We start from the raw sequence: 25660 nt of genomic DNA, 5'->3' as shown, positions 1-25660 counted from the left end.
AGCTCGACCGCCATAACAGTCAGAGCTGTTAATAAGCTAATCATGTGTAATAATTTATAAGTCTACACCCTTCATGTATCTATTTCTGTAATTCAGTTTCTCGGCCCATTTAGGGGTAAGTGCCTTAATAATAAAGTGTAGGTAGTGTTATATACTGTTATACCTGTTTTTTTAACATTTACCTTTATATGTTACAGCCTTTCTTTAAACTTTACTTCTTTAATAAATTTTGTTGACCGGAAGTTTCCCATGTCATTGCCGTGAACCTCACGGCTAGTTAGGGTTACAACCCTTTCATACCTATTTATTCTTAGTACTTTTACGCCGTAATTAAATAAACATTGCAAATACAGTATGATACCTCCCACGTAAGTTGTGGCAGGTTTAACGAGCTGCCCTGTATGGGCTGAGCAGCGCGGTGTCCTTGTCGCCGCCGTTGGGAGTGATCTTTCTCTCCCGGCCATTGTACGTTCAATGGTTGGGAGCAAAAGCTCCTGGGGCGCAGTTATAGACTTCTTCGAAGAAATGATGGCGCCAAAAGAGGCGACGGAAAGGGAAAGGGAAGATACAGTCCCCGACTCGATCCGGTGTCGGAGAGTTGGTCGCAAAAGGAGAGCTATGGCTCTGCAGCTGCCGACATAGGTCGGTAACTGGTGGCGAAAGCCCCTGTGACATAGGTCCATGAGCCGCAGGCTTAGGGCAGTCCATCTCTCGTTACTGGTGGACTCGGGATGGCGGCGTACGTGTTCCACGTCTGCCTCTCAAGATTGCTGACGGGGAGAACTCTCCCCGAAAAGCGAGATGGGGTTCGGCGCCAAGTTGGACCAATCACCATCGGAGTCGCGAAAGAATGCGCAAGCGTCGCTGTGACTTTGGCACATGGTGAGATGGAACACCGTCAGGTTTTAGTCGGCGCAGGAACCATGAGGATTTCCTGACGTTAAAAAAAAGGTTTAACGAGCTGCACGCTACACGTGCACCTCGGTGACCGAGCCGACGGTAGTGTACTTTTAGCTATTATACTATAGTGTATAGTTTATCGGTGCATATAAGAAATATTATATGCACCGATAAATGTTATCTCTTGGAACGGCTTATCCTTTTCTATTACAATACCGTCACAAAACCATTAACAATGCTTTTACTTAAATCGTACGAAGATTTAACGATCTTGGTCCATCGTACCAGTTACAGGTGCGCTAAATTTTTCAATTATTTCTTTACGCAACAGGTAGTTTTTTTTTAACAGTAGGTACTTCGTAAAATACCGACTGCCGACTCTTTTCTTACTAATTAAACAAGTTATTTACGCATAAAGATCACCGAGTTTAGAATTAACTGCCAATGCGTAAAAGTATTTAAACTAGTTGTTTACACTGAACAGATGGTACGTGCATTAAAGAGACGGTTCACTCTTTTGTCCTATTGTACTCTAAAGAAGAAGGGATAAGACAAATCGATCAAATAATATTTTGCCAACTATAACATAGTTCTTAAGGTTTTGTTTATTAACAATCTATGGACCATTTAGTAGTATGAAAATAAAGATGTTTTATTTTATTTTTTTAATTATTTATTATTTATGTAAACCACAAAATAGCATTTTTTGCTTGTAACTTAAACAGGTTTTTTTTATGTATATTATAGGCTCCATGTTTTAAAGTAAACAAAACACTAAGTGATGTCTATACTTTTAAAATGGAACCTTTTATAATATACAATTAGAAATATACATACAAAAGGGTTATATTTCACTTAAAAAGTGATAAGAAGAGTGCTATTTTGTGACTTACAACAACGTACAAGGGAGGTATGGAGTAGTTTTTTAAATTAGTATAATTTGACACGTGAACGCAAAATCAGTTGACAACCCTATTTACATACGACGGGTTAAGGCCGCTGACCTTATATGAAGAGCACAGTGTTAGATGTTGCAACACACCTGTGCAACAGTGGTGGTGCCGGTCACACTTAATTGGGAAATGCTAGTGTTTGTGCAAGAGTACCACATTTTAGAGGACATGTTTTCTTAACAAACATTGTACATTTGTAGGTCTAGAAACTATTTGTAAATGAATTTTGTAACGTCTGCAATACAACTGGAAGATGCGTTTTATTATGACAAAATGAATTACTGATGCCCGGATAATGTATCATTATTTAGATATGGTACATATGTATAATCGATGAAGAGGATGAATGAAAGTTTCGCTGCTTTTCAAGAATACTGGCCCAAATCGGAAATAGCATTTTTTTAATTTGTTAGACAGCTGTATGTGCACAATTATATTTTGACTAAGACACCAAACTCACTTTATGATATCAAGTGACGGGACGAACAGTTGCAATGCCACTCAGAGCTTTAAATCGCAAAGATCTAAGGCGCACTGCCACTGCGCCCGTCACCCAGGGACATAAGTTGACAAATCCCATGTGCCTGTAATTTCACAGCACCCTTACATTTAAAAATCGGAACGCAGTAGGTAATGCTCACATTACCAATTTACTAAGCTTAAATTACTAAGGTGCCAGCTTCAGTTAAATAATACGATTCGTTGATTTTGATCTGCCTTTTTTTTCTTATCGTATCGATAGGGTACACCATTATGGTTCCCATTGTGGTGAAAGACATAGGGTCGTATTCTAGAACTCTACTCAATGCTCAAGTCAGGATTTGAGTATGGTTTAAAGCACTCGAAATCATACTCAAGTCCCTGCAATTAGGGTCGTATTTCCAGTGCTTGTGTTTCCAGTGCAATCCTGACTTGAGCATTGAGTAGAGTTCTAGAATACGACCCTTAGTCTGCCCGATGAGTTAGATGCTTTTGAGACAGATAGCTATTCTATATCCATCCATCGATTTGACTAAATACTGGGCAAGAAAAAACAACTTTGTCAATTTAATATAGAACATCACGTTCCAGTTTTGATTTCATAATCAGTCAAGTGTCCCTTAATATTTACGCAATCGATTTTATTCCGTATTATCACGTCCGTACAAACATCAACCTTCCGAAACCTGGAATGACATAATATTCAAAGCTCGTCCGCCTACGCACAATTCTTATCACAATGACAGCTGTTATCTACAAACGTTACCACTAGACTTCCGAACTAGTGTGGTCCAGCGTTGAAATTGAAAGTGGACTAGGCAAGGTCGGTTGGTGACGTTATATCGCCTACGTATAGATGCGGTTTGCAGACCTTGAGGCTTTAAATGTATTGGATTTGTAAACTTATTCTAATTGTTATATTTTGACGAGTATATTAATTGCTAAGTATATTTTTTTAATTAAGAGTTTTGGCTTGGATGCAAGTCCTTTGAGTCAGGTCTTCGTTTAATTATCGGGATCCTCATTAAATATTTTCCATTGTAGTTCTAATACATTATGTTTTCACTTTGTCTTAAGTAACTAAGTTCTCTTGCTTGGGTTTTTTAAACAGTCTTTTAAGATGCGGGAGTCAATATTTTATGTTTTTACTTTCACATATATCACATTATTGTCACTTTGAACCTTGAATTCGTAATTAGTGGAATTTTCAAGATAAAATCTTTTGGCTTAGAATAAGGACTATAGTTCTAATTTTCTTCATCATTATTTCTTTCTTCGTATTTTCTTCATAACATACTTAAAATAAAAATAATCTCTGTAAAAACTGTACTTGTAACTTCAAAAGCCCGCCATTTTTTTTTTGCTAAGTCTACAAACGAGTAAATAGAGAGGGCTGTGACGATTTGAAAGAAAGATTACGAAATAAAAGAACTGAATATCTATAGTTAGTGGTAGTAGAGCTCCTTGTGAAAGAATACGTCCAAGGTAGTAGTGCCACCTTACCTATTTCTGCCGCCAAGCAGTAATGTCATCATTACTGTGTTCCAATTTTGAAGGGTAAGGGTGCTGGTGAAATTACAGGCACATGAGACTTGTCAACATATGTCTCAGGGTGACGGGCGCAGTAGTACCTAGTGCCCCTCAGATCTTTGCAATTTGAAACAGTGTAACTGTTATGGACAGGCGTGTAGCTTATCATCAGTCGTGCCTTCTTCGTCCCGACACTTGATGTTATAAAAAAAAAAGCATAGTTGGGTTTAGACGAATAGGTCCCGTATTAGATTAATTTAGAAAACTAACTCTTCCACATTGATTCTGTTCTAGCTGTTCTGGATAGTTAACATTGCTTTGGTGTTTATGGTACGGGGAACTCCTTAGTTCGAGACCAGGTAATTACTGTGAAAGAAAGAACAAGAGAAAAACCCTTATTCAATCAATTGAGTCACTATAATACACACCTAAATCCAGTGTTGGGCAAAATTTAATTGTTCTGGCAATTAAATATTGACAATTAATTAATTGTTGGTGGGTTTAGGGGGTGGGTTTAGGGGGTGGGTGAGAGGGTGGGTGAAGGCGTGGGTGAGTGGGTGGTTGAGTGGGTTTGAGGGGGTGGGTGAGTGACCTAACCTAACCCACCCCCTAAACACACCCCATAACCCACCCCTAACTCACCCCCTAATCCAACCCCCAACCTACCCCCTAACCTACCTCCAAATTCATTAAAATTCGTAATGACACTTTTATTCGGTAGTTTCGGTTTTAATTGTTCGTTTCAATTGTATCTTAAAACAACAAAAAAAATTAATTGCAATTAAAATCAATTCAATTGAAATCAATTGCAATTTTTTGATCTAATTGAATTTCTGTTTGAAATTTAATTGATTAACGCCCAACACTGCCTAAATCTAATACTTAAACTAAAAACAACAAGTAACTAAGTAATTTTTAGGTTAGTAATTGTACATAGTGGCACAAAAAAGGACTCAGTAAAATGTATAATCTCGGGCGAGACAGATGCTGATTTTTGGTCGTTACTGCGTACATAAATGCTGTGTATATCCAGTGTCGTATGCCACATTACGAGTGCGGAACAAAAAAACAAAGGACTTCCTTAAGAAATAATACTACCTCAGCTCGAATACATTTTTTTTTCCATATTAATAGGGTTCATTTTGCTTGAGTCGAGCGGCAAGGACACTGGCTTTATTTCAGAATTCATTTTTTTTACAAATGAAATTAAACCTGTTTCAAAAGTGTGTTTCGTGTCGTATACTATACGTGTTCTATTTAGTTCAGTTGATATGAAAAAAAATCATTGGTATATTGATAAAGGATCTATTGAACACAGCTGTTTTCTTGTAAAGTTACGATGTACTTTTGTGTATTTCTCCTATCGTGGAAATATTTAAGAATCGTGTTTTCACACCGTATAGTACATCCTAATCAGTGTACATCCTCAATTCTACTACATATATTTTCCAAAGTGATTGGTTGAACACTTTCCCTGTTATACGGAATCAACCAAAACCATTTGAGGTTACAGACTATTAAGCCTCGATTACTATCAGAACCGCTGTCGCCAAAAGTCACACATTCATAACGATTGGTCGTAGTTTTTAATTTAAAAATAAGTAACAAGTTCTGATTTAATGTTAAAATTTCAATCAATGTGTTGCCATCTAACGGGCACTAGCTGAACGACGACGAATTCGAGATGTCTACTTAGATCTCGAAAGCGACCATATTGCGGCGGTATGGTTTACTGTCGTTTCTTGTAACAAAAAATGTATTACGGTAAACAGAAAATTGTAAATTTATTAAAATTAAATGAAATAAGACTTAACGATGATACTAAACACCACCACCGATAATTTTTTTTTTTTTTTTTTTTAACGCACACACTCGACATAGCCCAATATTACAAGTGCGACTAACGTTTTTGTACCCCAAAGTAGCAAAATGAAGCATTTTTCTACAATTTTCGTGGCTATTCGTGAGATAATTGACACGACCATAATGTACACGTGCCCAGTTATACGAGGCGACCAGCCAGTTACCACGCCTTCATGTACATTAATGGCGAATTTGAATTCTATTAACTAGACAACACCATTTAAATTCCTCTGAATAATACAACCGCCGGCGCCGCGAAGACTAAATTCAAGCCAGACTCGCCCGCGTGCCCTGGACGCTCATTTCAGTTAAAACGTAAAAGCTAAACAAACAGAGCGCATTTGGCCAAGACAGTTAGATGCATGCGGTCGCTGCGCGGCGGCAACGCGCACTCCGCTCGGCTACCGCGCGGGGTGAGCGCGTCGAAATTCGTATCGAATAAAAAATAAAGCGAAAATGATGGAATGGATTTAAGTATATGGAACTTCGTGTACTTGTAATTTTTTTCGGATCTCAATCGCGTATATTTGTTTTTTCAGCCGTGATCATGGGACCTACAAGGGGCCCGAAAAGTTGGGTTGTTTAAAAAAAAACAAATATAAGCTATTTAGATCCGAAAAAAAATTCTTACAGTAACACTCACGAAAACCAGAACTCGATATTAGGGTTATTTTTCTTGTGTCACTTACTAAGTGTACCATCCAAAATTCACCGGCTTACGAGGTGTTTATATTTTTTTTTATAGGTAAACCCAGTGAAAGCAAAATTCATTTACTTCAAGAGTGTTATTGAAGAGATAGACTACATATCTAGCAACCCTTACCGGGGAACGGGTCATCTCTAGGGAGAAGGTATTACGCTAGAATCCGCCATTCCCTAGTAGCTTCCTTTGGAAAAGGTTTCTTGCATTAGTTTTGTATTTTATGTTTTTCACTTGCGTGTTGACAATGTGGGAAGCATAGCATAGACCATAAAATAGATGTCAAAGTAGACACGTTAAATAAAAATTAGAAAACATTTTGTTAATTTTTCTATGATAGCATGTGACGCCACGAACAAATCGTGCGCCAGGTGATAAGCGATACTCCTGTTCATAGTAATAAAGTTGCAGTGCCACTCAGCGCTTTAAATCACAAAGATTATGCATATGGGCATAATCTACCTCGGCACACTTGGAAGTCTTTAAATAGACTGCGGACCCAAGTCGGCCGTAACAGGGAGAGCATACACAGGTGGGATTATAGCTCTGAGAGCGCATGTATTTGTGGTGTCTCTCCTCAGACTATGATACATCTTTTGTCTTGTCCTGCGTGCCCCTACACCTGCACAGATGAGGACCTGTATAACGCCACTGATAATGCTGTGTTAGTCGCTGAGTACTGGTTCTCACAAATACAAACGTCGGAGTCGACACGCTAAAAAGAAGATCATAAAGATCTGAGGGGCACTGCCACTACGCCTGTCACCCTAACACATAAGTTGACAAGTCCCATGTGCCTGTAATTTCACCAGCACCCTTACCTTTCAAAATCGGAACGCAGTAATGCTCACATTACTGCTTAACGGCAGAAACAGGTAGGGTGGCAGCACTTGGACAAACTCTTTTACAAGGAGCTCTACTGCTATTAGATTTTACAGAACTTTAAAAAGCCGTGGTAGCTTAACGGTTTGACCTACCATCTCTCAAGAGAGTCGTGGGTTTGAATCCCGGCTTGCACCTCTGAGTTTTCGAAATTTATGTATAGGACGGTAAATAAAATTACAGTGACATTATTGCTACCAGCAGTAGAACTCCTTGTGACAAAGTTCATCCAGGGAAGTACTGCCATCTTAACTATTCTGCCGCCAAGCGGTAATGCGAGCATTTGAGGTTTTGAAGGGTAAGCATGCTGGTGAAATTACAGGCACATAGGACTTGTCAATATATGTCTCAGGGTGACGGGTGCAGTGGCAGTGCCCCTCAGATCTTTACAATTTAAAGTGACAAGCAATTATTACGGACAGGCATGTAGCTTACCATCAGGCGCACGAGTTGTTCGTCCCGTCACTTGATATTATAAAAAAAACAATATTCACTATGAGTCACTTCTCAAAACCCGTAAAATCTCCTAATTTATTAAAGTCCGTAAAATAATTGCTTTAACTAAAATATTCATTTCTTATCACATTGTTTTTTGCCTTCCTTGTCACGACTAACGCATTTGCATGTTGGTAACTTTCGAAATTTTGCCACCTTTAGTTTCCTTTTCCTTGAAAAATGTCAATTACCCTGATTTTGCTTAGCAATAAAACTGAAACTAAACTAGATATAAATAAACCGATTAGACGGTGTTTTGGATCTCGTTTCATTGACTCCAGATATGTTAATAACTCCATTTCGCTAAAATAGTTGTTATGATGTTTATGATAGTTATCATAAGGCAGTTTGTCAACATTGTAAGTGTTATTTTTTAAATGAAGTTAGACACATAAGTATTTGTGGCAATTAGAATGTTTGTAAAGTTGAAAAGGTTGTAAACCCTAATGAGCCGTGACCAGGTTCATGGCAATAAAAATAGGATACTTCGGTCCGCAAAGAATTTATTCGTAATTAAATCCAATGGGGAAAAAGGCTGTAATAAAAAAGGGATACTTAAAAAACTGGTACCACGCTACAAAACACTCCCTACTTAAATACTAAACGTGAGACAGACTTAAGACCTCGAAAGGGCTGAGTTATACGGTATTACAGATTGGTATTAAAATTGGTAGTAGTTATTGGTATTAAAACTGGAAAAAGAATCAAAATTAGATGCAAATTTAAAGATTAGAGCAGTTCTGTTCGCTGCTGCGATCGAGCAGGGAGTGGCGATGGAGCGAAACAAAATAAGAATAGCGAGACTAAGGAATTGAAGAACGATTCAAAATTTAAAAACAAGTGACCAGGAACCGGAGAAAAGGCGATAGAAAGGTGGGAAAGACCATGTAAAGAGGTCAAATCGTCACAAAGTATGATAAGATGCAATGACTAATATTATGCACAGATATTCATTAGCCTAAGCCCTCTCATTGAGCGAGACCTATGTCCAGAGGGACTATATCGGCTAACTATTATTATTATTATTATTATTATGAAACTTGGGTCCAAATCAAACGCTTTTCCCTGGACTTTCGACTCGTTCGGAGTCGGTAGGTCTGTTTTCTATTTTCATTCTGACGCGTCATTTTTCGTTTTCCTTGTTTCGTTACGCCAAACAAATGTCTTCTCTCATATCTGAAGGCTATATGAAAATTGTTTTGGTAGACGGAACAAATGCAAAAATATTTAGAAGTAATAAATTTTCCGACAGCGGTTTTAATCCTGCCTGCAATATAGGTATTCTTTTCCAAGGCGTGAGTGGCATCCATTTTTTTCCGGTACATTAGGGGGAGTGTGTAAATTGAAAACAAACTAAATGGCGCCCCGGGGACTTGAGATTTTAACAAAACGTATAAATGGAATGAAGAAATCTCGTTTTAGTAGTAAGACTTCTTTCATTAAGATAAAAGTTTCATACAATCTGTTTCTGTGTTCTGCCTACGTTATATCTGTATTTATTTGTAGAAGCCTTATCTTCCATTTTCTTTCTAATTTTAGACTTCAAATATTATATACAGATTATGATATTATGAATCATTTTTAAACATCATTTATAGCAATTATTCGTGTTTTATACATAATTTATCAAGGTACCTAGTGACGAATAAGTCGTGCGCCTATTCATAAGCGACACGCCTATAAATATAACAGGTACTCAACTCAGAGCTTTAAATTGGAAAGATCTGACGCGTACTGATACTGCACTCGTCATCTTGAGACATAAAGTCTGATGTGCGTATACTTTCACTAACACCCTGTACCACAGGTTACTTAATAGTTGCTACGTAACAGATACGTCGCTCTCATACAAAATCGAAAATACCTACGCTATAATAGCCTACTAAATCTGTCTAATGACACCAGGCTCTCACTACGACGAGAAAGGAACCTAAGCACGCGCTTAGAGAGGTGAAAATAACGTTGCATGCCGTGTGCAGTCGTGCGGAGCCGAATGCTCATAAATTAAAGACTGTAAGAGCGCTTGCGCCGACGTCGGCGCGCTTAGAGGTAGGCACTAATCGCGTAACCTTAAGCGAGTGACGGAGCCCTGCCTGTATGCTATTAGTGGTAAATATTATATACTTCTCCTGAAACACGTTAGAGCTAAAAGTCACAAAAACCATACATTCCCTAACTTTATAACAAATACTTATATTTATACAAAACCATATACTGGACATAACACAAACAAACACTAATTATAGCAGCTTTAATATCGCCAACTTTCTAAACCTGTCACTGTACTTGATTCGTTGAGTAAAAGTGACATTAACAAAATGTTGCGATTTATTTTAACGTTACGCTCTATGGTTATTGTACACTAGTCTATTGTACATCAACACTGTCATACACTAGCCTATGTTTCATTTATGCATTACAGAAAAGAGAGATCTCTCTTTTGTTGGCTAAAGTTTTGAAGGCTAAAGAGGGTTCTGGTACCTTTTACGAAGGTACCACAAATGCGTGGTCTATATTTGTTTAATTGAAAGCCTTTCCGAAAGCATATGATCTGTAACCGAGACTCAATGCCCAGCAGTGGGAAGTAGACATAGAATGATGAAGCAATATACTTATTACAAATGTAGTGAAGGTGGTAATCGATTTTTCTTATCCGAGGTGCCATCTATTGGTAAAATTTGAAACTATGTAGTTTAATGATGTTATTTTATCGTCAAAAGGGAACTGTATTACGACAGCTTGTATACAGCCCACATTTGTACGCATCACATCAACTTTCGATACAACATTATTGTTGTAGTGCTTTATAGCATTTTCAGTTATTTTTTGTTTAACAACGGGTTTACGACGATTTAATTTGAAAATATCTTTCAAGTTTCTAAAAGTTGGAAAGTTATAACAGATGATCGCCTAAGTAGATTCATTTGCACGTGAGCAAGTCATCACAATCCAGTAATAAAACGATAATTTGCGCATGGTCTAATGGTCATACTTATGATCAACGTAATCATATGTCCAACCGATTTATTGCTTCCTACCTGAGAGACAAGAGTTCTCCCAACTCAGCAGCTGTACTGTACATATGGTACCACAAAAACAGTTTAAGTGTAAGTGATTTCCCTAAAGGTAAGACATAGGCCAAAACTCTCGATCTCGGAGAAATTTTGGGTCATACATATATAATGTACATCGACAGAAAAGCGTCAGAATCGACTAAGAGCAAAAACGTAATTTTACAGAAGGGGAGATATCATTCTATAGCCAGACACCAACGAGCTGTCAAGTTGATACCAAGACGTACTCTTAAGTAAGGTCTAAGCTGTCTTAACAACTAACTGTCTTCCTTACTAATTAATTTATTGAGTGCACATGGCGCTGGTGAAATTACACATGGCACATGGAACTTATCAGCTTATGTCTCAGAGTGACGGGCCCAGTGCAGTGGCAGTCCCTCAGATATTTGCGATTTAGAAAGAAAGAAAGAAAGGAAGAATGAAAGAAAAACGTTTATTAATTAAATTGAGTCACTATACGCACTTAAATCTAATACTTAAAACTAAAACAACAAATGGCTGCCTGATTTTAAAATAGTAAGTGTGTATAGTGGCGCAAAAGAAGAAAAGGATACGACTCAGCAATAGGTCTATCTATGGCGAGACAGACGCTGATTTTCAGTCGTTCCTGTTTCAGCGTCGGCTGAGACATAAGGAAATGGTACATGCTCTGTGTATCCTCTGCTTTATGCCACACTACACATTTACAATACACGTGTGATACATGTATACATACATACAGAGCTACAAGTAAATATAAATAAGTTAGAAGACAAGAGTTAGGAATATCAGAGCATACGCTGGTTTTCTATAAAAAGATTTTTCATAGTTTTTCGTTAATACGAGAGGTATAATAGCTAACGGTGAATGAAATCAAACCGAAGGCTAAAAAGTCGCTGAAAAACCAAATACTAAGACACGACTATAGACACATAGAAAAATTCGTGAGATCCGCAGGTTCGTTCCGTGGCTTAGTAGTTAGTTATCGTCTGACACGGTATACTAAAAGACGTCGGTTCGAATCAGGCCGGATCGAAGGAATATTTTCTGAGTGTTCACTCTTTGTATTAATAATTATAACACATCGAAGAGATTTATAACACTTAGAAAACATGTGGAGGAGACCCTTGCCCCGCGGTGCGATTTATCAATAAACTTTATTGTTCTTCCGTCTTAGTTTTCCACTTCCCATAAAATTTCTCTTTAATTCTTTATCATAAAATGTAATTAGGTTTTATTATTAAAATGCCTTATTAGGAGTTTCTAAGTTTTTATTTACAAGGCGAGAGTGAGCTTAGTTGGTAAGGGCTTACTAAGGCGAACTTACAATGACTAAATCGAGAACGTCCTAAAGAAAGGTTAAATCAAGAGAACCTCCGGTTAGCATGTTCGAAAGCACTGATGCTTGTTGTAGCAAGTAGAATGCTCTTGTCACTGCTTACTTCGATAGGAAACGGGCGTAAATTATTTGTATGTATGTAAGAGTTTCCAGGTTAACACGAGAAATACATTACACCTATTGAAAAGTTTAAGCTAGTCTTTAGACCAAAAGAGTATAAGTGGTTGCTTAGATCGCGTAGGTTTCGAAGCGTGTGAGGTACAAATATATTGCACGATATTTAAATAATATACGCCTTTTAGAAATAAAATATCAATCAATCATCTAGTAATTAAGTACGTACTAAATTTCATTACACTAGCTGTAACTATTCTCTCTGTAATGGCTATTAAATAAAGTTATTATTATTATTATTATTATTATTATTAATATACTGTATATATCTTACTGTAAAATAAGCTCAGATTAACTGCCTCTGTGGCCGAACGGTTACCATACTGGACTGCCACGCAGAGATCCTGGATTCGTTTCCCAGGCCGGGAGAAATGTGTGTATGGCCTACATTTATTTTTCTCGTGAGTTTGGGTGTAATTTATGGTTGTCTATCTGCGATCCATGGCGTCCGCGACACAGGTTTTCCCTAGTGCGGGACTATGAGTGTGTTGCATTATTGGGTTATAGTCTAGTAGTTTCTAGTTATAGTAGAACACGGGAGAAAAATTTTCACAGAAACATCTCTAATAACAATCTACATTACGTAACATTGATATTTTGCAGAACTATGTGATTTTTTTAAATCGAACGAGACCGGATAAATCCGGTCAACTACAATTTCGCATACAAATATTTTACGCGACCCTTCACGACTTCACCACTGTCAATTCATGACCAAGGAGGAAAACCGCGTCTATCAGTATATATCTTACAAAAGAACAGTAAAAGTCGATGTTATATACTGTGACAGTTGGTATCCTCGTTGGAACTTTTCCCTCTGAACGGTACAGGAAATGGTTCACTTCAATTTCGGAACAGATTTATGGAATAACGTTCCTTGAAGTACTTAAATTATCCTTTGTCATAACTTATCATTAATATACAACTCCAAAGTACGTTCTAAAACCATAAACAATATTTACCCGCTCTCCGGTCTATGATTAATGATGTTCACCAAAATCGATAGTGTAGCCATAATACCCCACCCGTGCGCATAATATCCACACCAAAATGTTACATAGAGAATCTGAACCATTTTTTTGTAATAAGGCCACATCTGCAAAATGACAACTTTTTTACGCTTAATGTAGTGTTTGCTTCGTGTAGTGGGTATTTTTTTATGACTTTCATGTGATAAAAGTACTTTTGACGTATGATCACATGTAGTTTCATTATACCAAGAGCTGGCTTTATTATATCCATTATTTTGAGTGCAGCTAAAAATCGGTGACAAAATTTACAAATATTGCTAATCATCGATTACTTTCTCAAACTCGTACCTTAAAGCACAAAGTTACTGAAAAGTAAAAAATGGATTGTACAAAAATTTTGCAGGCTGATTTCACATCACATTCACACATTGGCTTTTACTTATACTTAAAGTAATGCATCCCAATTAACACCTTTGATAAGAAATTTAAAACAAATAGAAAGTTTTGCCATTTCCTGAATAATCACTCTTTATAAGACGATGAGTTTGAGAAAGTAAGGCATTTTAATGTCGTCTTTTAGTGTTTGTTATGGAACAAAACTGTATATAATTAAATGTGTTCACATTTATATTTAAATACAGGTCACTTAACGACGCAAGTGTTAAGCCGATATTATGACGGATTTGTGTAATTCACTAGCACTGAAAATAGCTTAACAAATGTTGATAAAATTCGGTGAGTAATTTATAACCTGAATTAATACGTAGAATATGTTAACCGCGACAGTCATAGCTAGTATTTTTTTTAAATATTAAAAAAACACGGCAATGTTTTATCGCGAAAATAGAGTGCACAAACTTTCACTGTATTTCACAAGTATCCGGCACCCGCATTACATATGTACAATAACGTTATACATAAAAAGTGGTAACAAAAATAACAACAAAGACTTAACAATTACATTTGTGGTAATAGTAAACATGAAGTCAAACAATGAAGAATTTATCTCCAAGTTAAGACGCACTCTATTATAGTACCGACATAAAGATTCTTTATTTTGGTGTTTGGGTGAGCCTAGAAGGTTAGAAGCCACAATACGCTTGAGTTCAGATTCCAGTCTCCATAGGCTTGTCAATTTAGTAAACAAAATCTGATTTTGTGTAAAATAATCATAACCAAAATTTATGGAGATAATAAATTTATTATTATAAAAACTTGTCGGTGCTTTATAGAAACGGCAAAGCGACATGTTGTGGATTTATTAGGAGAGCATGTTTTAGGTTTTAACGACTGTTTAAAAAATTACTATTATCTTGTTTCAAAAATCCAATTTTAGAACTTAAATTTAATTAAAACGGAAACTGAGTTTTAAAACAGTCGTTAAAACCTAAAACATGCTATCTGAAAAATCTCCGAAATTGGCTCACGGCCTTTCTATAAAACACCGGCGAATTTTTCTCTAAACCATCACTATCAACTGGTCATTCACATTGATCAATATCCGATAAAATGCCGTCAACATTAATAAACCATGACGTTAAAGAAATTCAGGAAATTATACTCAATTTCCCCAATTTCTCAATCTTCCCCTTTTCCCTCACGGGCTTGTATGTTAAGACTGCTGACATGTACGCGATAAAAGGGTCTATTCAAAGAAGAAGGACCTTCTGACGTCGCTCACGTCGGAAACATCGCCGCGAACAATGCTAGTAATAACGATGGCTGTTTGTGACGTCATGCATAGGCTGTAGCGGGAGAAGAAAAAATATTATCGACAAAGGTCTAAGTTCACGATGTCAACAATTTTAATATTATAAAATTACTAATGTTATAAATTCAATTATATTAAAAAACACAACTGATTTGACATCTCCCATGGTAAAGACGATGAGAATTTTAAAACATGGCGTCAGACACAATTGGTTTTTAAACACCACGTATTCTGAATTAATCATGGCTTTAGGTAATTGTTTTTGTGTTTATAGATATCATGTTTCCACTCTCAATTTAAAAAATACCTATGTTTACATTTTAACAATAAACAATAATAAATAACAATCTGATTCTACTGTGAAACGTTTATTATGTTTCACAGCCGAATCGGAAATATGTAAAGCTCGTGTCTTGAGCCAACCTACAGCGTAGGTATGAGAGGTTTGTGACGAACTGTCGAGCCTTTGAAAGGACCCGCAAGACGTAGGCACGCCCTTTGTTTGCGCGGAAACGGTTGCTATATGAACATGAAACATATGTCAGCAATGATGCATGGAATTCCTAAAGGAAAAAACACTCACCTGTCATCCTGCAGGTGTTTTAACTCGCTGAGCTCCAATTCTCGTCTCAACGACGAAAGCTCGCAAAGAAGCATGTCCCTCTCATTGGACACCTTCTCAAGTTCGGCTCGTAACCGAACCACCTCATTCGTCAAATCCATCGTCGCCATGTTGACGACTATCGATAACCACTATCGACACAGCACATCACTAGTCACCAATCAATGCGTCGCACTAACCAATCACACCCGCGCATTTTAAACTTTTGCATTGGCACACACGCGCGGCGAGACGTAAATAGGGGAGCGCTGTTATTATTCACTGAATTTGGATGAAGTTTTCTACTGGTTGTGCGCCGATGCTCGGCTACATCATCTGAAACAATAAATCACTCGGTTACAGTCGGTCGAGGGTGGGGAAAACTGCGCAGTTGGTATGAGAATTCAGAAAATTTTGTTCATAAACTAAGGTTCATAATGTGAGCTTATGGAGGTACAAGTATGGGAGCTATTGTAATATGAAGCATAAACATTAGAGATACTTCTCTCCATTGTTCGTTTCGCAGCCTTTCGGATGTATTTTTATACGTCATTCCGTTTTAATTGCATTTTTCCATCAACAATGAAACTGAATTGCAGGGCATTTTGTTTTTCTGTTAACCCTTAGCACTTTGAGCGTGTCCGTATAATTAGCAAGAGATAAAACCTTTGTTCTGAGATGAACGTTAGTACGGGGATTCTTTTTCGAATTCTTTTTATACGGATTTTCGTGTAGGTTGCTTTTGTTTGCTAAACCTGAGAAATTCTTCCTTCGTGGCTTATAAAAATGTTGACCTGGCAATTATTATTTCACCGCCATTATTTTTTGAGAAGTAAATTCGTACCTTTTCTTTGTTACGCTTATATTGCCGCGATTTAGAAATAGTAGGTACTTTTTCATATAACTAAATATTTTCATTTAAAATGGTTAGTTTTCCATATTCACGTGTTTAAAATCATAACGTCGAATTGTTTCACCTCACTAGGTAACATCAAATGATATTACGTAACAACAACCGAAACAATTTGACCTTCTTGAAACGTAGAGATTTTGTATAGTATCAGTGTACGTGTTTACACAGTTTGTCATTATACCATGTGATGAACATTGCAACATATATCGCGAATATCCTTAAAGTAGTGACATTCACTTTGAATAGAAAAGCGTATTGTGTTTTAAATTATTTGTGTTCCATACATTTTAAGTATTGATTACACATACATGTGTGTGGATTACAATCCAAACTAAGAATGTAAAAAAAATAAGAGAAAATTCTCTTAATTTTTTTCTCCTTGATTTGTAGTGTCAAACTGCATAGAAAAAAAATTATTCCAGTTTAGTGAATTTGTAGCTCGTTTGGCGAATTTTTAATTAAATCAATCACAATATTATTGATTATAATTCATTATGTGACGATGTCACCTCCTTACATCGTCATCCCACCTTTTTGTCGCATTTTCTCCGGTTTCTGGTCACTTGTTTTTAAATTTTAAATCGTTCTTTAATTCCTTTTCCTCGTCATTCTGTTTTTGTTTCGTTCCATCGCCACTCTCTGCTCGATCGCGGCAGCAAACAGTATTGCTCTAATTTCATTTGCGTCTAATTTTGATTCTTTTACCAGTTTTAATACCAATCTGTAATAACCATAACCTAATCATGTGCCAATTTTAATACCAATCTGTAATACCGTATAACTCGACCCTTTTGGGGTAAGTGTCTGAACTGTTTACGTTAATCCGTAGCAAGGAAGTGTTTTATACTGTTGCACCTGTTTTTATATACCTTTTCTCGTCTTGTTACAGCCTTTTCTTTACCTTCAACTTTACAATAAATTCCTGAAACCTGGGATGAGCAAGTCGTGTGGCTGTGGTAAGCGACACGCCTGTCCATAACGCAAAGATCTGAGGCGCACTGCCATTGCGCCCGTCACTTTGAGACATAAGTTGACAAGTCCTATGTACACAGGTACAAATAGAAAAAGAAAGCAAATAATATTAATTACAAGTTTTATTTGTTCATTTCCCAGAAAGACTGGAAAATCTCTTAAGGAAATTACAGAATTTCACCAGCATCCTTTAAAACCGGAACGCAGTAACGAACGATTACTGCTTGACGGCAGAAATTGGTGACAGTACTTCCCTGGACGAACTCTTTAACAAGAAGCTCTATTACTCAAAATGCATGTATATTTAGTCTATCTATCTGTTCTAGTTTCGTTACAATAATACACGTTCGCTAAGAAATCCTTAAGAGAATTTCCAGTCTTTCTGGGAAATGAACAAATAAAGCTTGTAATTAATATTATTTGCTTTCTCTTTGTTATCCATGTTTATAAGGATTGTATGTTTTGTAATAACACGATATTTCGCCGAATCAGTCTTTCCGATTATTATAAATTATTATTGAACATTTGCGAAATGTATACATAATGTTGATATTTTTGCTGACGGTATAGATACTTCTTATGATGTATGTTCGTTAAAAGGTTAACTTTTCATTAGGTATCTTTTACTTAGGAACTGTTGTACAATGAATATGCCAGTTCCATGGTATTCTAAACTATAGCTTCGGCACATGTCTTAAACTATAGGTTAGGGCCGTCATGCTGGAGAGCCGATTCAACAAATAGTAAAAGTCTTTTGGCCTGTTTCGTGTGGGGATTCCTCAGTATACAATTTATAGCGTCTAGGGAGGTTGATCTGCAGGTCTCTCATCAACGCCGCCCTCTCCTACCGGACACCTTCCAGTAACAGGTGATATGCATATATGTACGAGTATCTTCCACTTCTACACATAACTCGCAAAATAGTAGATAAAGTAGTGGTATCTAATAGTGGATATTTGAAGGAAGTAAGCCGATGTAGAAAGTACTCAGCAAATTCTGCATAATTTTCCGTTCTATATCTACAATACTTTTTAAAAAGCGAAGTGACGGGACGATCAAGTCGTGCGCCCAGTGGTAAGGGTCACGCCTGTCCATACCAGTTGCAGTGTCGCTCAAAGGGCACTGCCACAGACCCTGAGACATATGTAAGTTAAAAAATCTCATGTGCTTGTAATTTCACCAACACCCTTACCCTTCAATTCCGGAACGGTAAGGTGGCAGTACTACCCTGGACGAACTCTTTGACGCGGAGCTCTATTGCTACCGAACTAAGTCGGACAAAAAATTTCTTACGGAATTCTGTTATATGGACCAATGGGCCCTGATAACTACAAAAGCGTGTATATAAGTGCCCTATCACCATATTCTTTCGAAAGATCTCGATTATGATCGTTAGGAACACTTGATCAAGCTCTGTAGAAATTATTGTAGATCCTCAACATTGTACTTAAGAAATTGCTTACAAAGTAAACACTTTATCGCGTCTCGAATCTGATGGAATGTTTTTCCCGCGGACGTTTTGTTTGGCGGATTTCAGCACAAAAATGGTGTAACCCACATTCAGTTGTTTTTCTACAATATTACTACATAACAATTTTATATTTGAATGGTTTTTTCATGTACGAAAAAATGAATAATGAAACATTGTTTATATTATTTTTATATTATGTAAAATTCATACTTAAATTGTTAGGTTGTAAAGAAAGCCTCTACATTACCACCTTGCAAAAAGGCTGTAATTTTAAATACATGCCGCATTGTAAGAAAGTTCATGCAGATGGAAGAGGACGAAGTAGGCTCTTATTACACACCTTCCACATAGATAAACGCCATATTGCGTTTACTTGATTTCGATCCGTAAATGTGGTTCAAACTTGCCAAAAGACTGAAAAAAATAAAAAACATAATAATAATAATCACGCACACACTCACAGCCGCACAAGGAAACCCCGGTATCGCGGTGATAAATTTATTACATTGGCCTTTCCGTGTCAATAATGTCCGACTATCCGTGAACATTTGATAAATTGAGACTTAAGATGGCATGTAGTTAACACTCTCACCGGGCAGTATGAATAATTCCCTACTTTTCGCGAGCCTAACCTAACCGACCAAGACAGAGTGAACATTACTCATATTAACCGCGAAAAGTGACTTATCATGCTTTCATTACATTGTCCACTTGGTGCAGCCATTCTTAACAGTGACCGGACTTTTGAAATTGCCCTTAACGTACAGAAGCACATACCTTATTAATAGAATATGACAAACTCAAACATTATGGACTCATACCATAGTCCCGTTAGCAACACGCGAACATGGCATTAAACTTTATGACGTCATTATCGTGTACATTTTGACGTCACAGTTAACGCCAACATACATGAAATTTTGTCGTAAGGAGGTACGATGATAAACAGATTATTTCTAAGGGAGTATTAAGAGCACTTTAAATAAAGTTATTTATATCCTTTTGAAAGTTTCTCGTAGATTTAACATGTTAAGAACTCTACAAGACGCCTAGTGAAAGATGTATAGAAAATTTCTCCTTTCTTGCTTATAGTTACGAGCCGATAATACATCAGCTCGATTTTAATTTTTCCTGTACTAATACGGTTTATTTTACTTGGGTCGAACGGCAGGGATGCTGGCTTTATTTCAGAATTTATTTTCTTATAATCAAAATTAAAGCAATATGAAAAATGTAAATCGCATACTATACGTGTTCTATTTAGTTCCTATTGAATACAGCGGTTTTCAAAAAAAAATTCGAGCTTAAGTTTGTGTTTTTTTTAAGAATCGTATTTTCACACCGTATATATAGTAATCATTGTGTATCCTAAATTCTACTATATATTTTTTCCAGAGTGATCGATTCAACACTCACTGTTATGCGGAATCAATCAAAGCCATTTGAGGTTGAGGCTGTTAAGGAAAACTTTGTGGGAAACGAAGGATTATTAAAATGTCACCTTACAAGAGACCCGTGCTCAGTGCAATTTAAAATGAGTATAAAACTTCTTACTAGGCTTCGAAGTCACAATCATCATGATAATATTATCACGATAAATATACCTGGATAATTATCTAAGCTTCCTATACCCGCGTCAAATACGGTCTGTGAGACCGAAAGTTCGAGGGCCATTTTAGAATGATGTTTAGTAAAATATATTTTAGTATTAAAAGGAAATCTACAAAATTATATCAAACAAAGTTTTATATAATTTTTTTATTAGAGCTATTGGTCAATTACAATATTCCTAAAAGTCACTAAAAGTTGAACAAAAATATATTTTTATAGTTTCAAAATAAAAGAAACTCTGAAATATGCAAGATTAATATATAAAATTTTAAAAACCGTACACTATATAGCATGTCGCATACAAAAATATAACTAGCTCAAAAATACTTCTTACTGTCATCAATGAGCATTTTTTTCCATTTCATTTGATAATATTTGTCTAGATAGTAGACTAGAAACTTCTCCTCTCTTTCAGAACTATCTCCTGCTATTTGTCATTTGTTACTTGCTGACTTCTATTATGATTCTCTAACCCACTGTTGTTTTCGCCCTCATAGATTGAGTCAGAATCATCCTCTCCAAAAACCATCTCAAGCGTTCCTCATACATATTGGGGCTATAAAATATAACTTCAAATAATTTACAAATATAAACAATGAAAACTCAATGATAATTCAAAATAATCGTTCTCAGGGACCGATTGGTGTCGTGTACGGGTACATTTGTTGTATGCACGAATACTCCTGTTACGCTGAAATAAAGTTAGCCACACCCATGCAGCTCAGAAAAAACACGGCAAACCATAATTGTCGGTCTGACAGTGCGCGGTTATACGAAGGCTAATCCTGATATTTACAAAATTAATTGGAACAACAAAATGATACCAACAAAAAAATTAAAAACAACCAAACCAAACGTGTGCGAGTTCACAATCACCGCCCGCATGAGAACTATAATAGCCCAGTCATTGAGGAAAAGCCTGTGTCCACCAGTGGGACTATAAATACACCAACTATTATTTTATTTACTTTCCCCACTCTTTGACATTTTTAGGGAAACATTAAAGAGAGAACTATAAATCAAGGTGGATAACTATCATAATAATAATTATCATAGAAAATAATATCTCGATAAAATGGAAACCTGCTTTATACTATACTCATTAAAACTCATTCATTATCAAAAAATATTAAATTATCAGATGATGTATATAGTGTTGCACAATGACCTAATATTTCTTTAAGACACTTCCGTTGCATAAGATCAAAAGTAGGTCTCAAATTAACCTAACAATCTGGGAACTGACATTTCCATAATTCTATTTAAATTAATAAGGAAACAAAACAATAAACATAACAATGGGCAATTATAACCAAATTAAGGCTATACTTTGTAGGCAAGCCGACGTAGCATGAACACAAAGACATAAGTCTTCTTTAAGTTGTCAATTTACTCAGAAAAATGACGTCACGTGAGCATGACTATCGCGCACGCTCATGCCATTGTAGCGACATATGTGGTGGACAATTGAAAAGTTTATCTATTTTCGCTAATGCTAAATATTTGTCTGCCAAGGATTTTTCAAAATGGTATCAATTGACGGGACATACAATACGTCTTACACCTAGTGGTAATCGATACCTCCACTCATAATATTTGCAGTGTCCCTCGAAGCAAAATAACAAAGGTCTGAGGGGCAGTGGCACTGCACCTGCCACCCTAAGACATAAAGTTCATCAGCACTCTTACCCTACAAAACCGGAACACTATAATAGTAACGGCTCACACTACTCCTTGGCGGCAGAAATCCAGTAGCATGAATGAGTTCGTCCAGAAAAGTACCTTACCTATTCCTGCTACCAAGCAGTAATGTGAGCATTACTGCATTCCAGTTTTGAAGGGATGGGTGCTGGTGAAATTACAGGCATATGTGACTTGTCAACTTATGTCTCAGGGTAACGGGCTCAGTGGCAGTGTCCTTCGGATCTTTGCGATTTAAAAAGTGGCACTGCAACTGTTATAGACAAGCGTGTTGCTTATCAGGCGCACGACTTGTTCGGATCATAAAAAATGGAAATATATTACGGTGGCAGCACTTCATTGGACGAACTCTTTCACAATGAGCTCTTCCGTTGCTAAAAACTATATCTACTATATACCAAACGATTTTGATACTTATTGCATTTGCAAATACTATTAATTAAGGAATTTTAAAAAGGCATAAGTATTATATTACTTGTCAATTGTCACTTGCTTCACTGTGAAGGTAAATATGAGGTAACATTACAGAAACGTGATTCATCGAAGATGTGTGACGTTTCCATCTTTGCATTATGGCGTCGAATTCTCTACTTAGAAATTTATATAGGTTGATATAACTGTAATATGAAATAATTAAATATAAAGGAGAAATATACGAGGGCAAATTCATTTTATAATACAGTTACCTGGAACGTAGAATCAATCGCCGAAATCACCACGTGTAACCCGCTCTAATACAAGCAATTTAACTATAATTTGGTTGAGAAGGTACGAATATTTAATATGGAACAGCTGTATTTTCTTTTGCTATTTTAAGACGAGTTCCCATAGGAAAAGTTGTTCGTATTAATTGGGTAGAATCCGCCAAGGGTGTTACGCAATTAAGTTAACGATCAGTGTATTTTAAGCTCGGAAGCAGATTACTTCTTCGGTACAAAATAGACAAGTCGTTAAAAGCGCGTGAAATAAAATTGTTACGACACCAATTCAATTTGAAATAATGAATTGAGAAAACCGTAACTAGCTAAAGCTAGAACACCTACAGATAACCGGAAACGTATAGAGACACGTTTGTGGTGGAACAAGTTATAGATAACAAGCGTTTGAAAATTGCAAATTATTTTGTACGAACACCCACACGCTAGTTTAATGTTTCGCCTTTTAATAATATCTATTCCAAGATAAACAAACAAACAATAATAATAACGTTCTAGTTTAAGCACATATTGAAACAATACCTATTGCAAATATCGAGATTGACCAGGAGATAAGCAAAGAAGATGAATATAGGCAGAGTCTTAAAGACCGTATGATTGCAATAGCAGTGCAAAGGGCTATGCATTATAAGGTCAATATTTTTAATTTTTACCATCGTTTTGGACCTTTTCCAGGTCCACAGTAAGCTGTCACCAATGAATCAGCCATGACAATGGGACCTGAAAAGAGCCCGAAACGTTGGTTTGTTTGAAAAAACCACGGAAGAAAGAAAAGAATGGAAATGGCATCAAGCAACATTTGTATCAAAACCGGTGTTGCCACACGCACACATTTGAAAACGTAATCTTACATTAGTACTAAGATAACATAATTTTGATTGGTTAAAAATTATCAAACGGAAATAGATAATAATAAAAAAATTGAAACTTATTTCTTATAAGGTTTTATTATTACTAGTCATATAAAAGGTAACAATTCTACGAACATAAACTTTTTGGAACCAAAACAAAAAGTTGACAATCTACAGATAGGGATGTGACATTTAATTGATATCGACATTATGTTTCATAACTAGCGGAATATTGAACTACGTATTGCTTTATACTTGCTATAATTAGGGTTAACCACGTAAGACAAGACTGCAATACTAATTAATATGTTTTAGTTCATTCTAATTTCTATAATTAATTAATAATAAATTGAACTTAATAAAAATTCATTCAATAAAATAATTTATAAAACTTAATGTAACGTAAATTGGAACGTTTTCTTTGTAAAATTAAAAATAAGGTATTTTATGAATTACTATTGTAACTATAGTAAAAAAATAGAGTGGTTTTCATTAATATTAGACATAACTGGTTGAAGACTATACCACCTCAGTCAACCGTGACCATGGCACCTGTAAAGGGACCGAAACGTCGGTTTGTTTGAAAAAGCAAATATACGCGATTTAAATCCCGAATAATAGTTTCATTTCCTATGTGTAACATATTGCGAAAATCTAAGAACTCGAAATGATTTATTTCTTAATGAATTTTTCGGTTGTTATTCATATGTATATAATTGAATGTGATGTCATGAAATGCCTATAACAAATGGTGCTACATTTAGTACGTACCCAGCTTTTACTGCCTGTTGCTTCAGCCTTCTCCTTTAAGAATTATCCGGCGGGAAATTAAAAAAATCAATACAAAAACTGTAAATGTAAATCATGCCTGTGATAAAACTAAGAACTCAAGCGGACGAAGGCGACGTATAATAAGCAAGTAGGGAGATAGGAATCATGAAGATAAGGGAAAGAAAATCTCCACTCTCATAAAGTCTTCATTACGAACTTACGTGCATTTTAAAATTATCGACACTGTACCTCTTCTATCTATATTTCTTTTTTTTGTTCATTAATATAGCATTTTTACATAAATTGTAAATTTAAAAAACTATTGCGAGTGTTGGGACAAAACATTTAAGTAATCAAAATCGTTATCTTTTAAATACCCGTAAACAATTTATGTTTACACATTGGTACCGCTATAATAAAAAAAAATGTTGAACTAAACAAAAACCGGATTTTTAAATACAGAGTTTCTACATATTGATAATTTGATTACAACACGCGGACGCAGTACCAAGTGTAATACCACACTAGTGCAAGCAATTCATTGAGCGTCATTCGAATTGTTCCTTTGACGGCGGCAATGGCTAGCAACCAATTTATATAGTTATTACCGAGTTGCAAGAAAATAGTTTTGTTTCGAAATTATAGTATTGTATTGTTCAAAATATTAGAAAATACAGAGTTTTAGTACCTACCGATGAAATGAAATTACTCCCGGAGTATTTTTTAAACTTTGGCTTCTTACGCGACATGATATAATGGCACCATACATTTTGAATTACGACTGACGCGCTGTTCACGTCTGGTGATAATCTAGGTAACACGGACTCCTCCTACTAACCAGTCTACTAGTATTTATGTGGTCTGTAGAAAAAACAAATACACGCGATTTAGATCCGAAAAAAAAGTATTATTTCTAATGAGTAACAATAGCGAAAACTCGATAAATGTTTCTGCTTTTTAAAAAGCAGGATTCACTTTAATCAAAGGCAATTCAGCCTGGTA

General features: G+C 36.2%; 1 protein-coding gene across 2 annotated transcripts in view; it reads right to left on the bottom strand.

Moving 5' to 3' along the window:
• Positions 1–25660, bottom strand: part of LOC113228126 (IQ motif and SEC7 domain-containing protein 2) — a 343310-nt gene that overhangs the window by 140779 nt on the left and 176871 nt on the right. For both annotated transcript variants that reach the window (XM_026461306.1, XM_026461307.1), the window contains exon 3: positions 15635–15988. In XM_026461306.1, coding sequence (XP_026317091.1) covers positions 15635–15783 — 149 coding nt within the window. In that variant the 5' untranslated portion in view covers positions 15784–15988. The remainder of the gene's footprint in view (positions 1–15634; positions 15989–25660) is intronic.

The sequence above is a fragment of the Hyposmocoma kahamanoa genome, unplaced genomic scaffold, assembly GCF_003589595.1.
Source record: "Hyposmocoma kahamanoa isolate Upper Pololo Valley unplaced genomic scaffold, ASM358959v1 224, whole genome shotgun sequence".
In the NCBI taxonomy this organism is placed as follows: Eukaryota; Metazoa; Arthropoda; class Insecta; order Lepidoptera; family Cosmopterigidae; genus Hyposmocoma; species Hyposmocoma kahamanoa.
The sequence above is the reverse complement of the archived record's forward strand: the minus strand, read 5'-3'. Positions and strand labels throughout refer to the sequence as shown.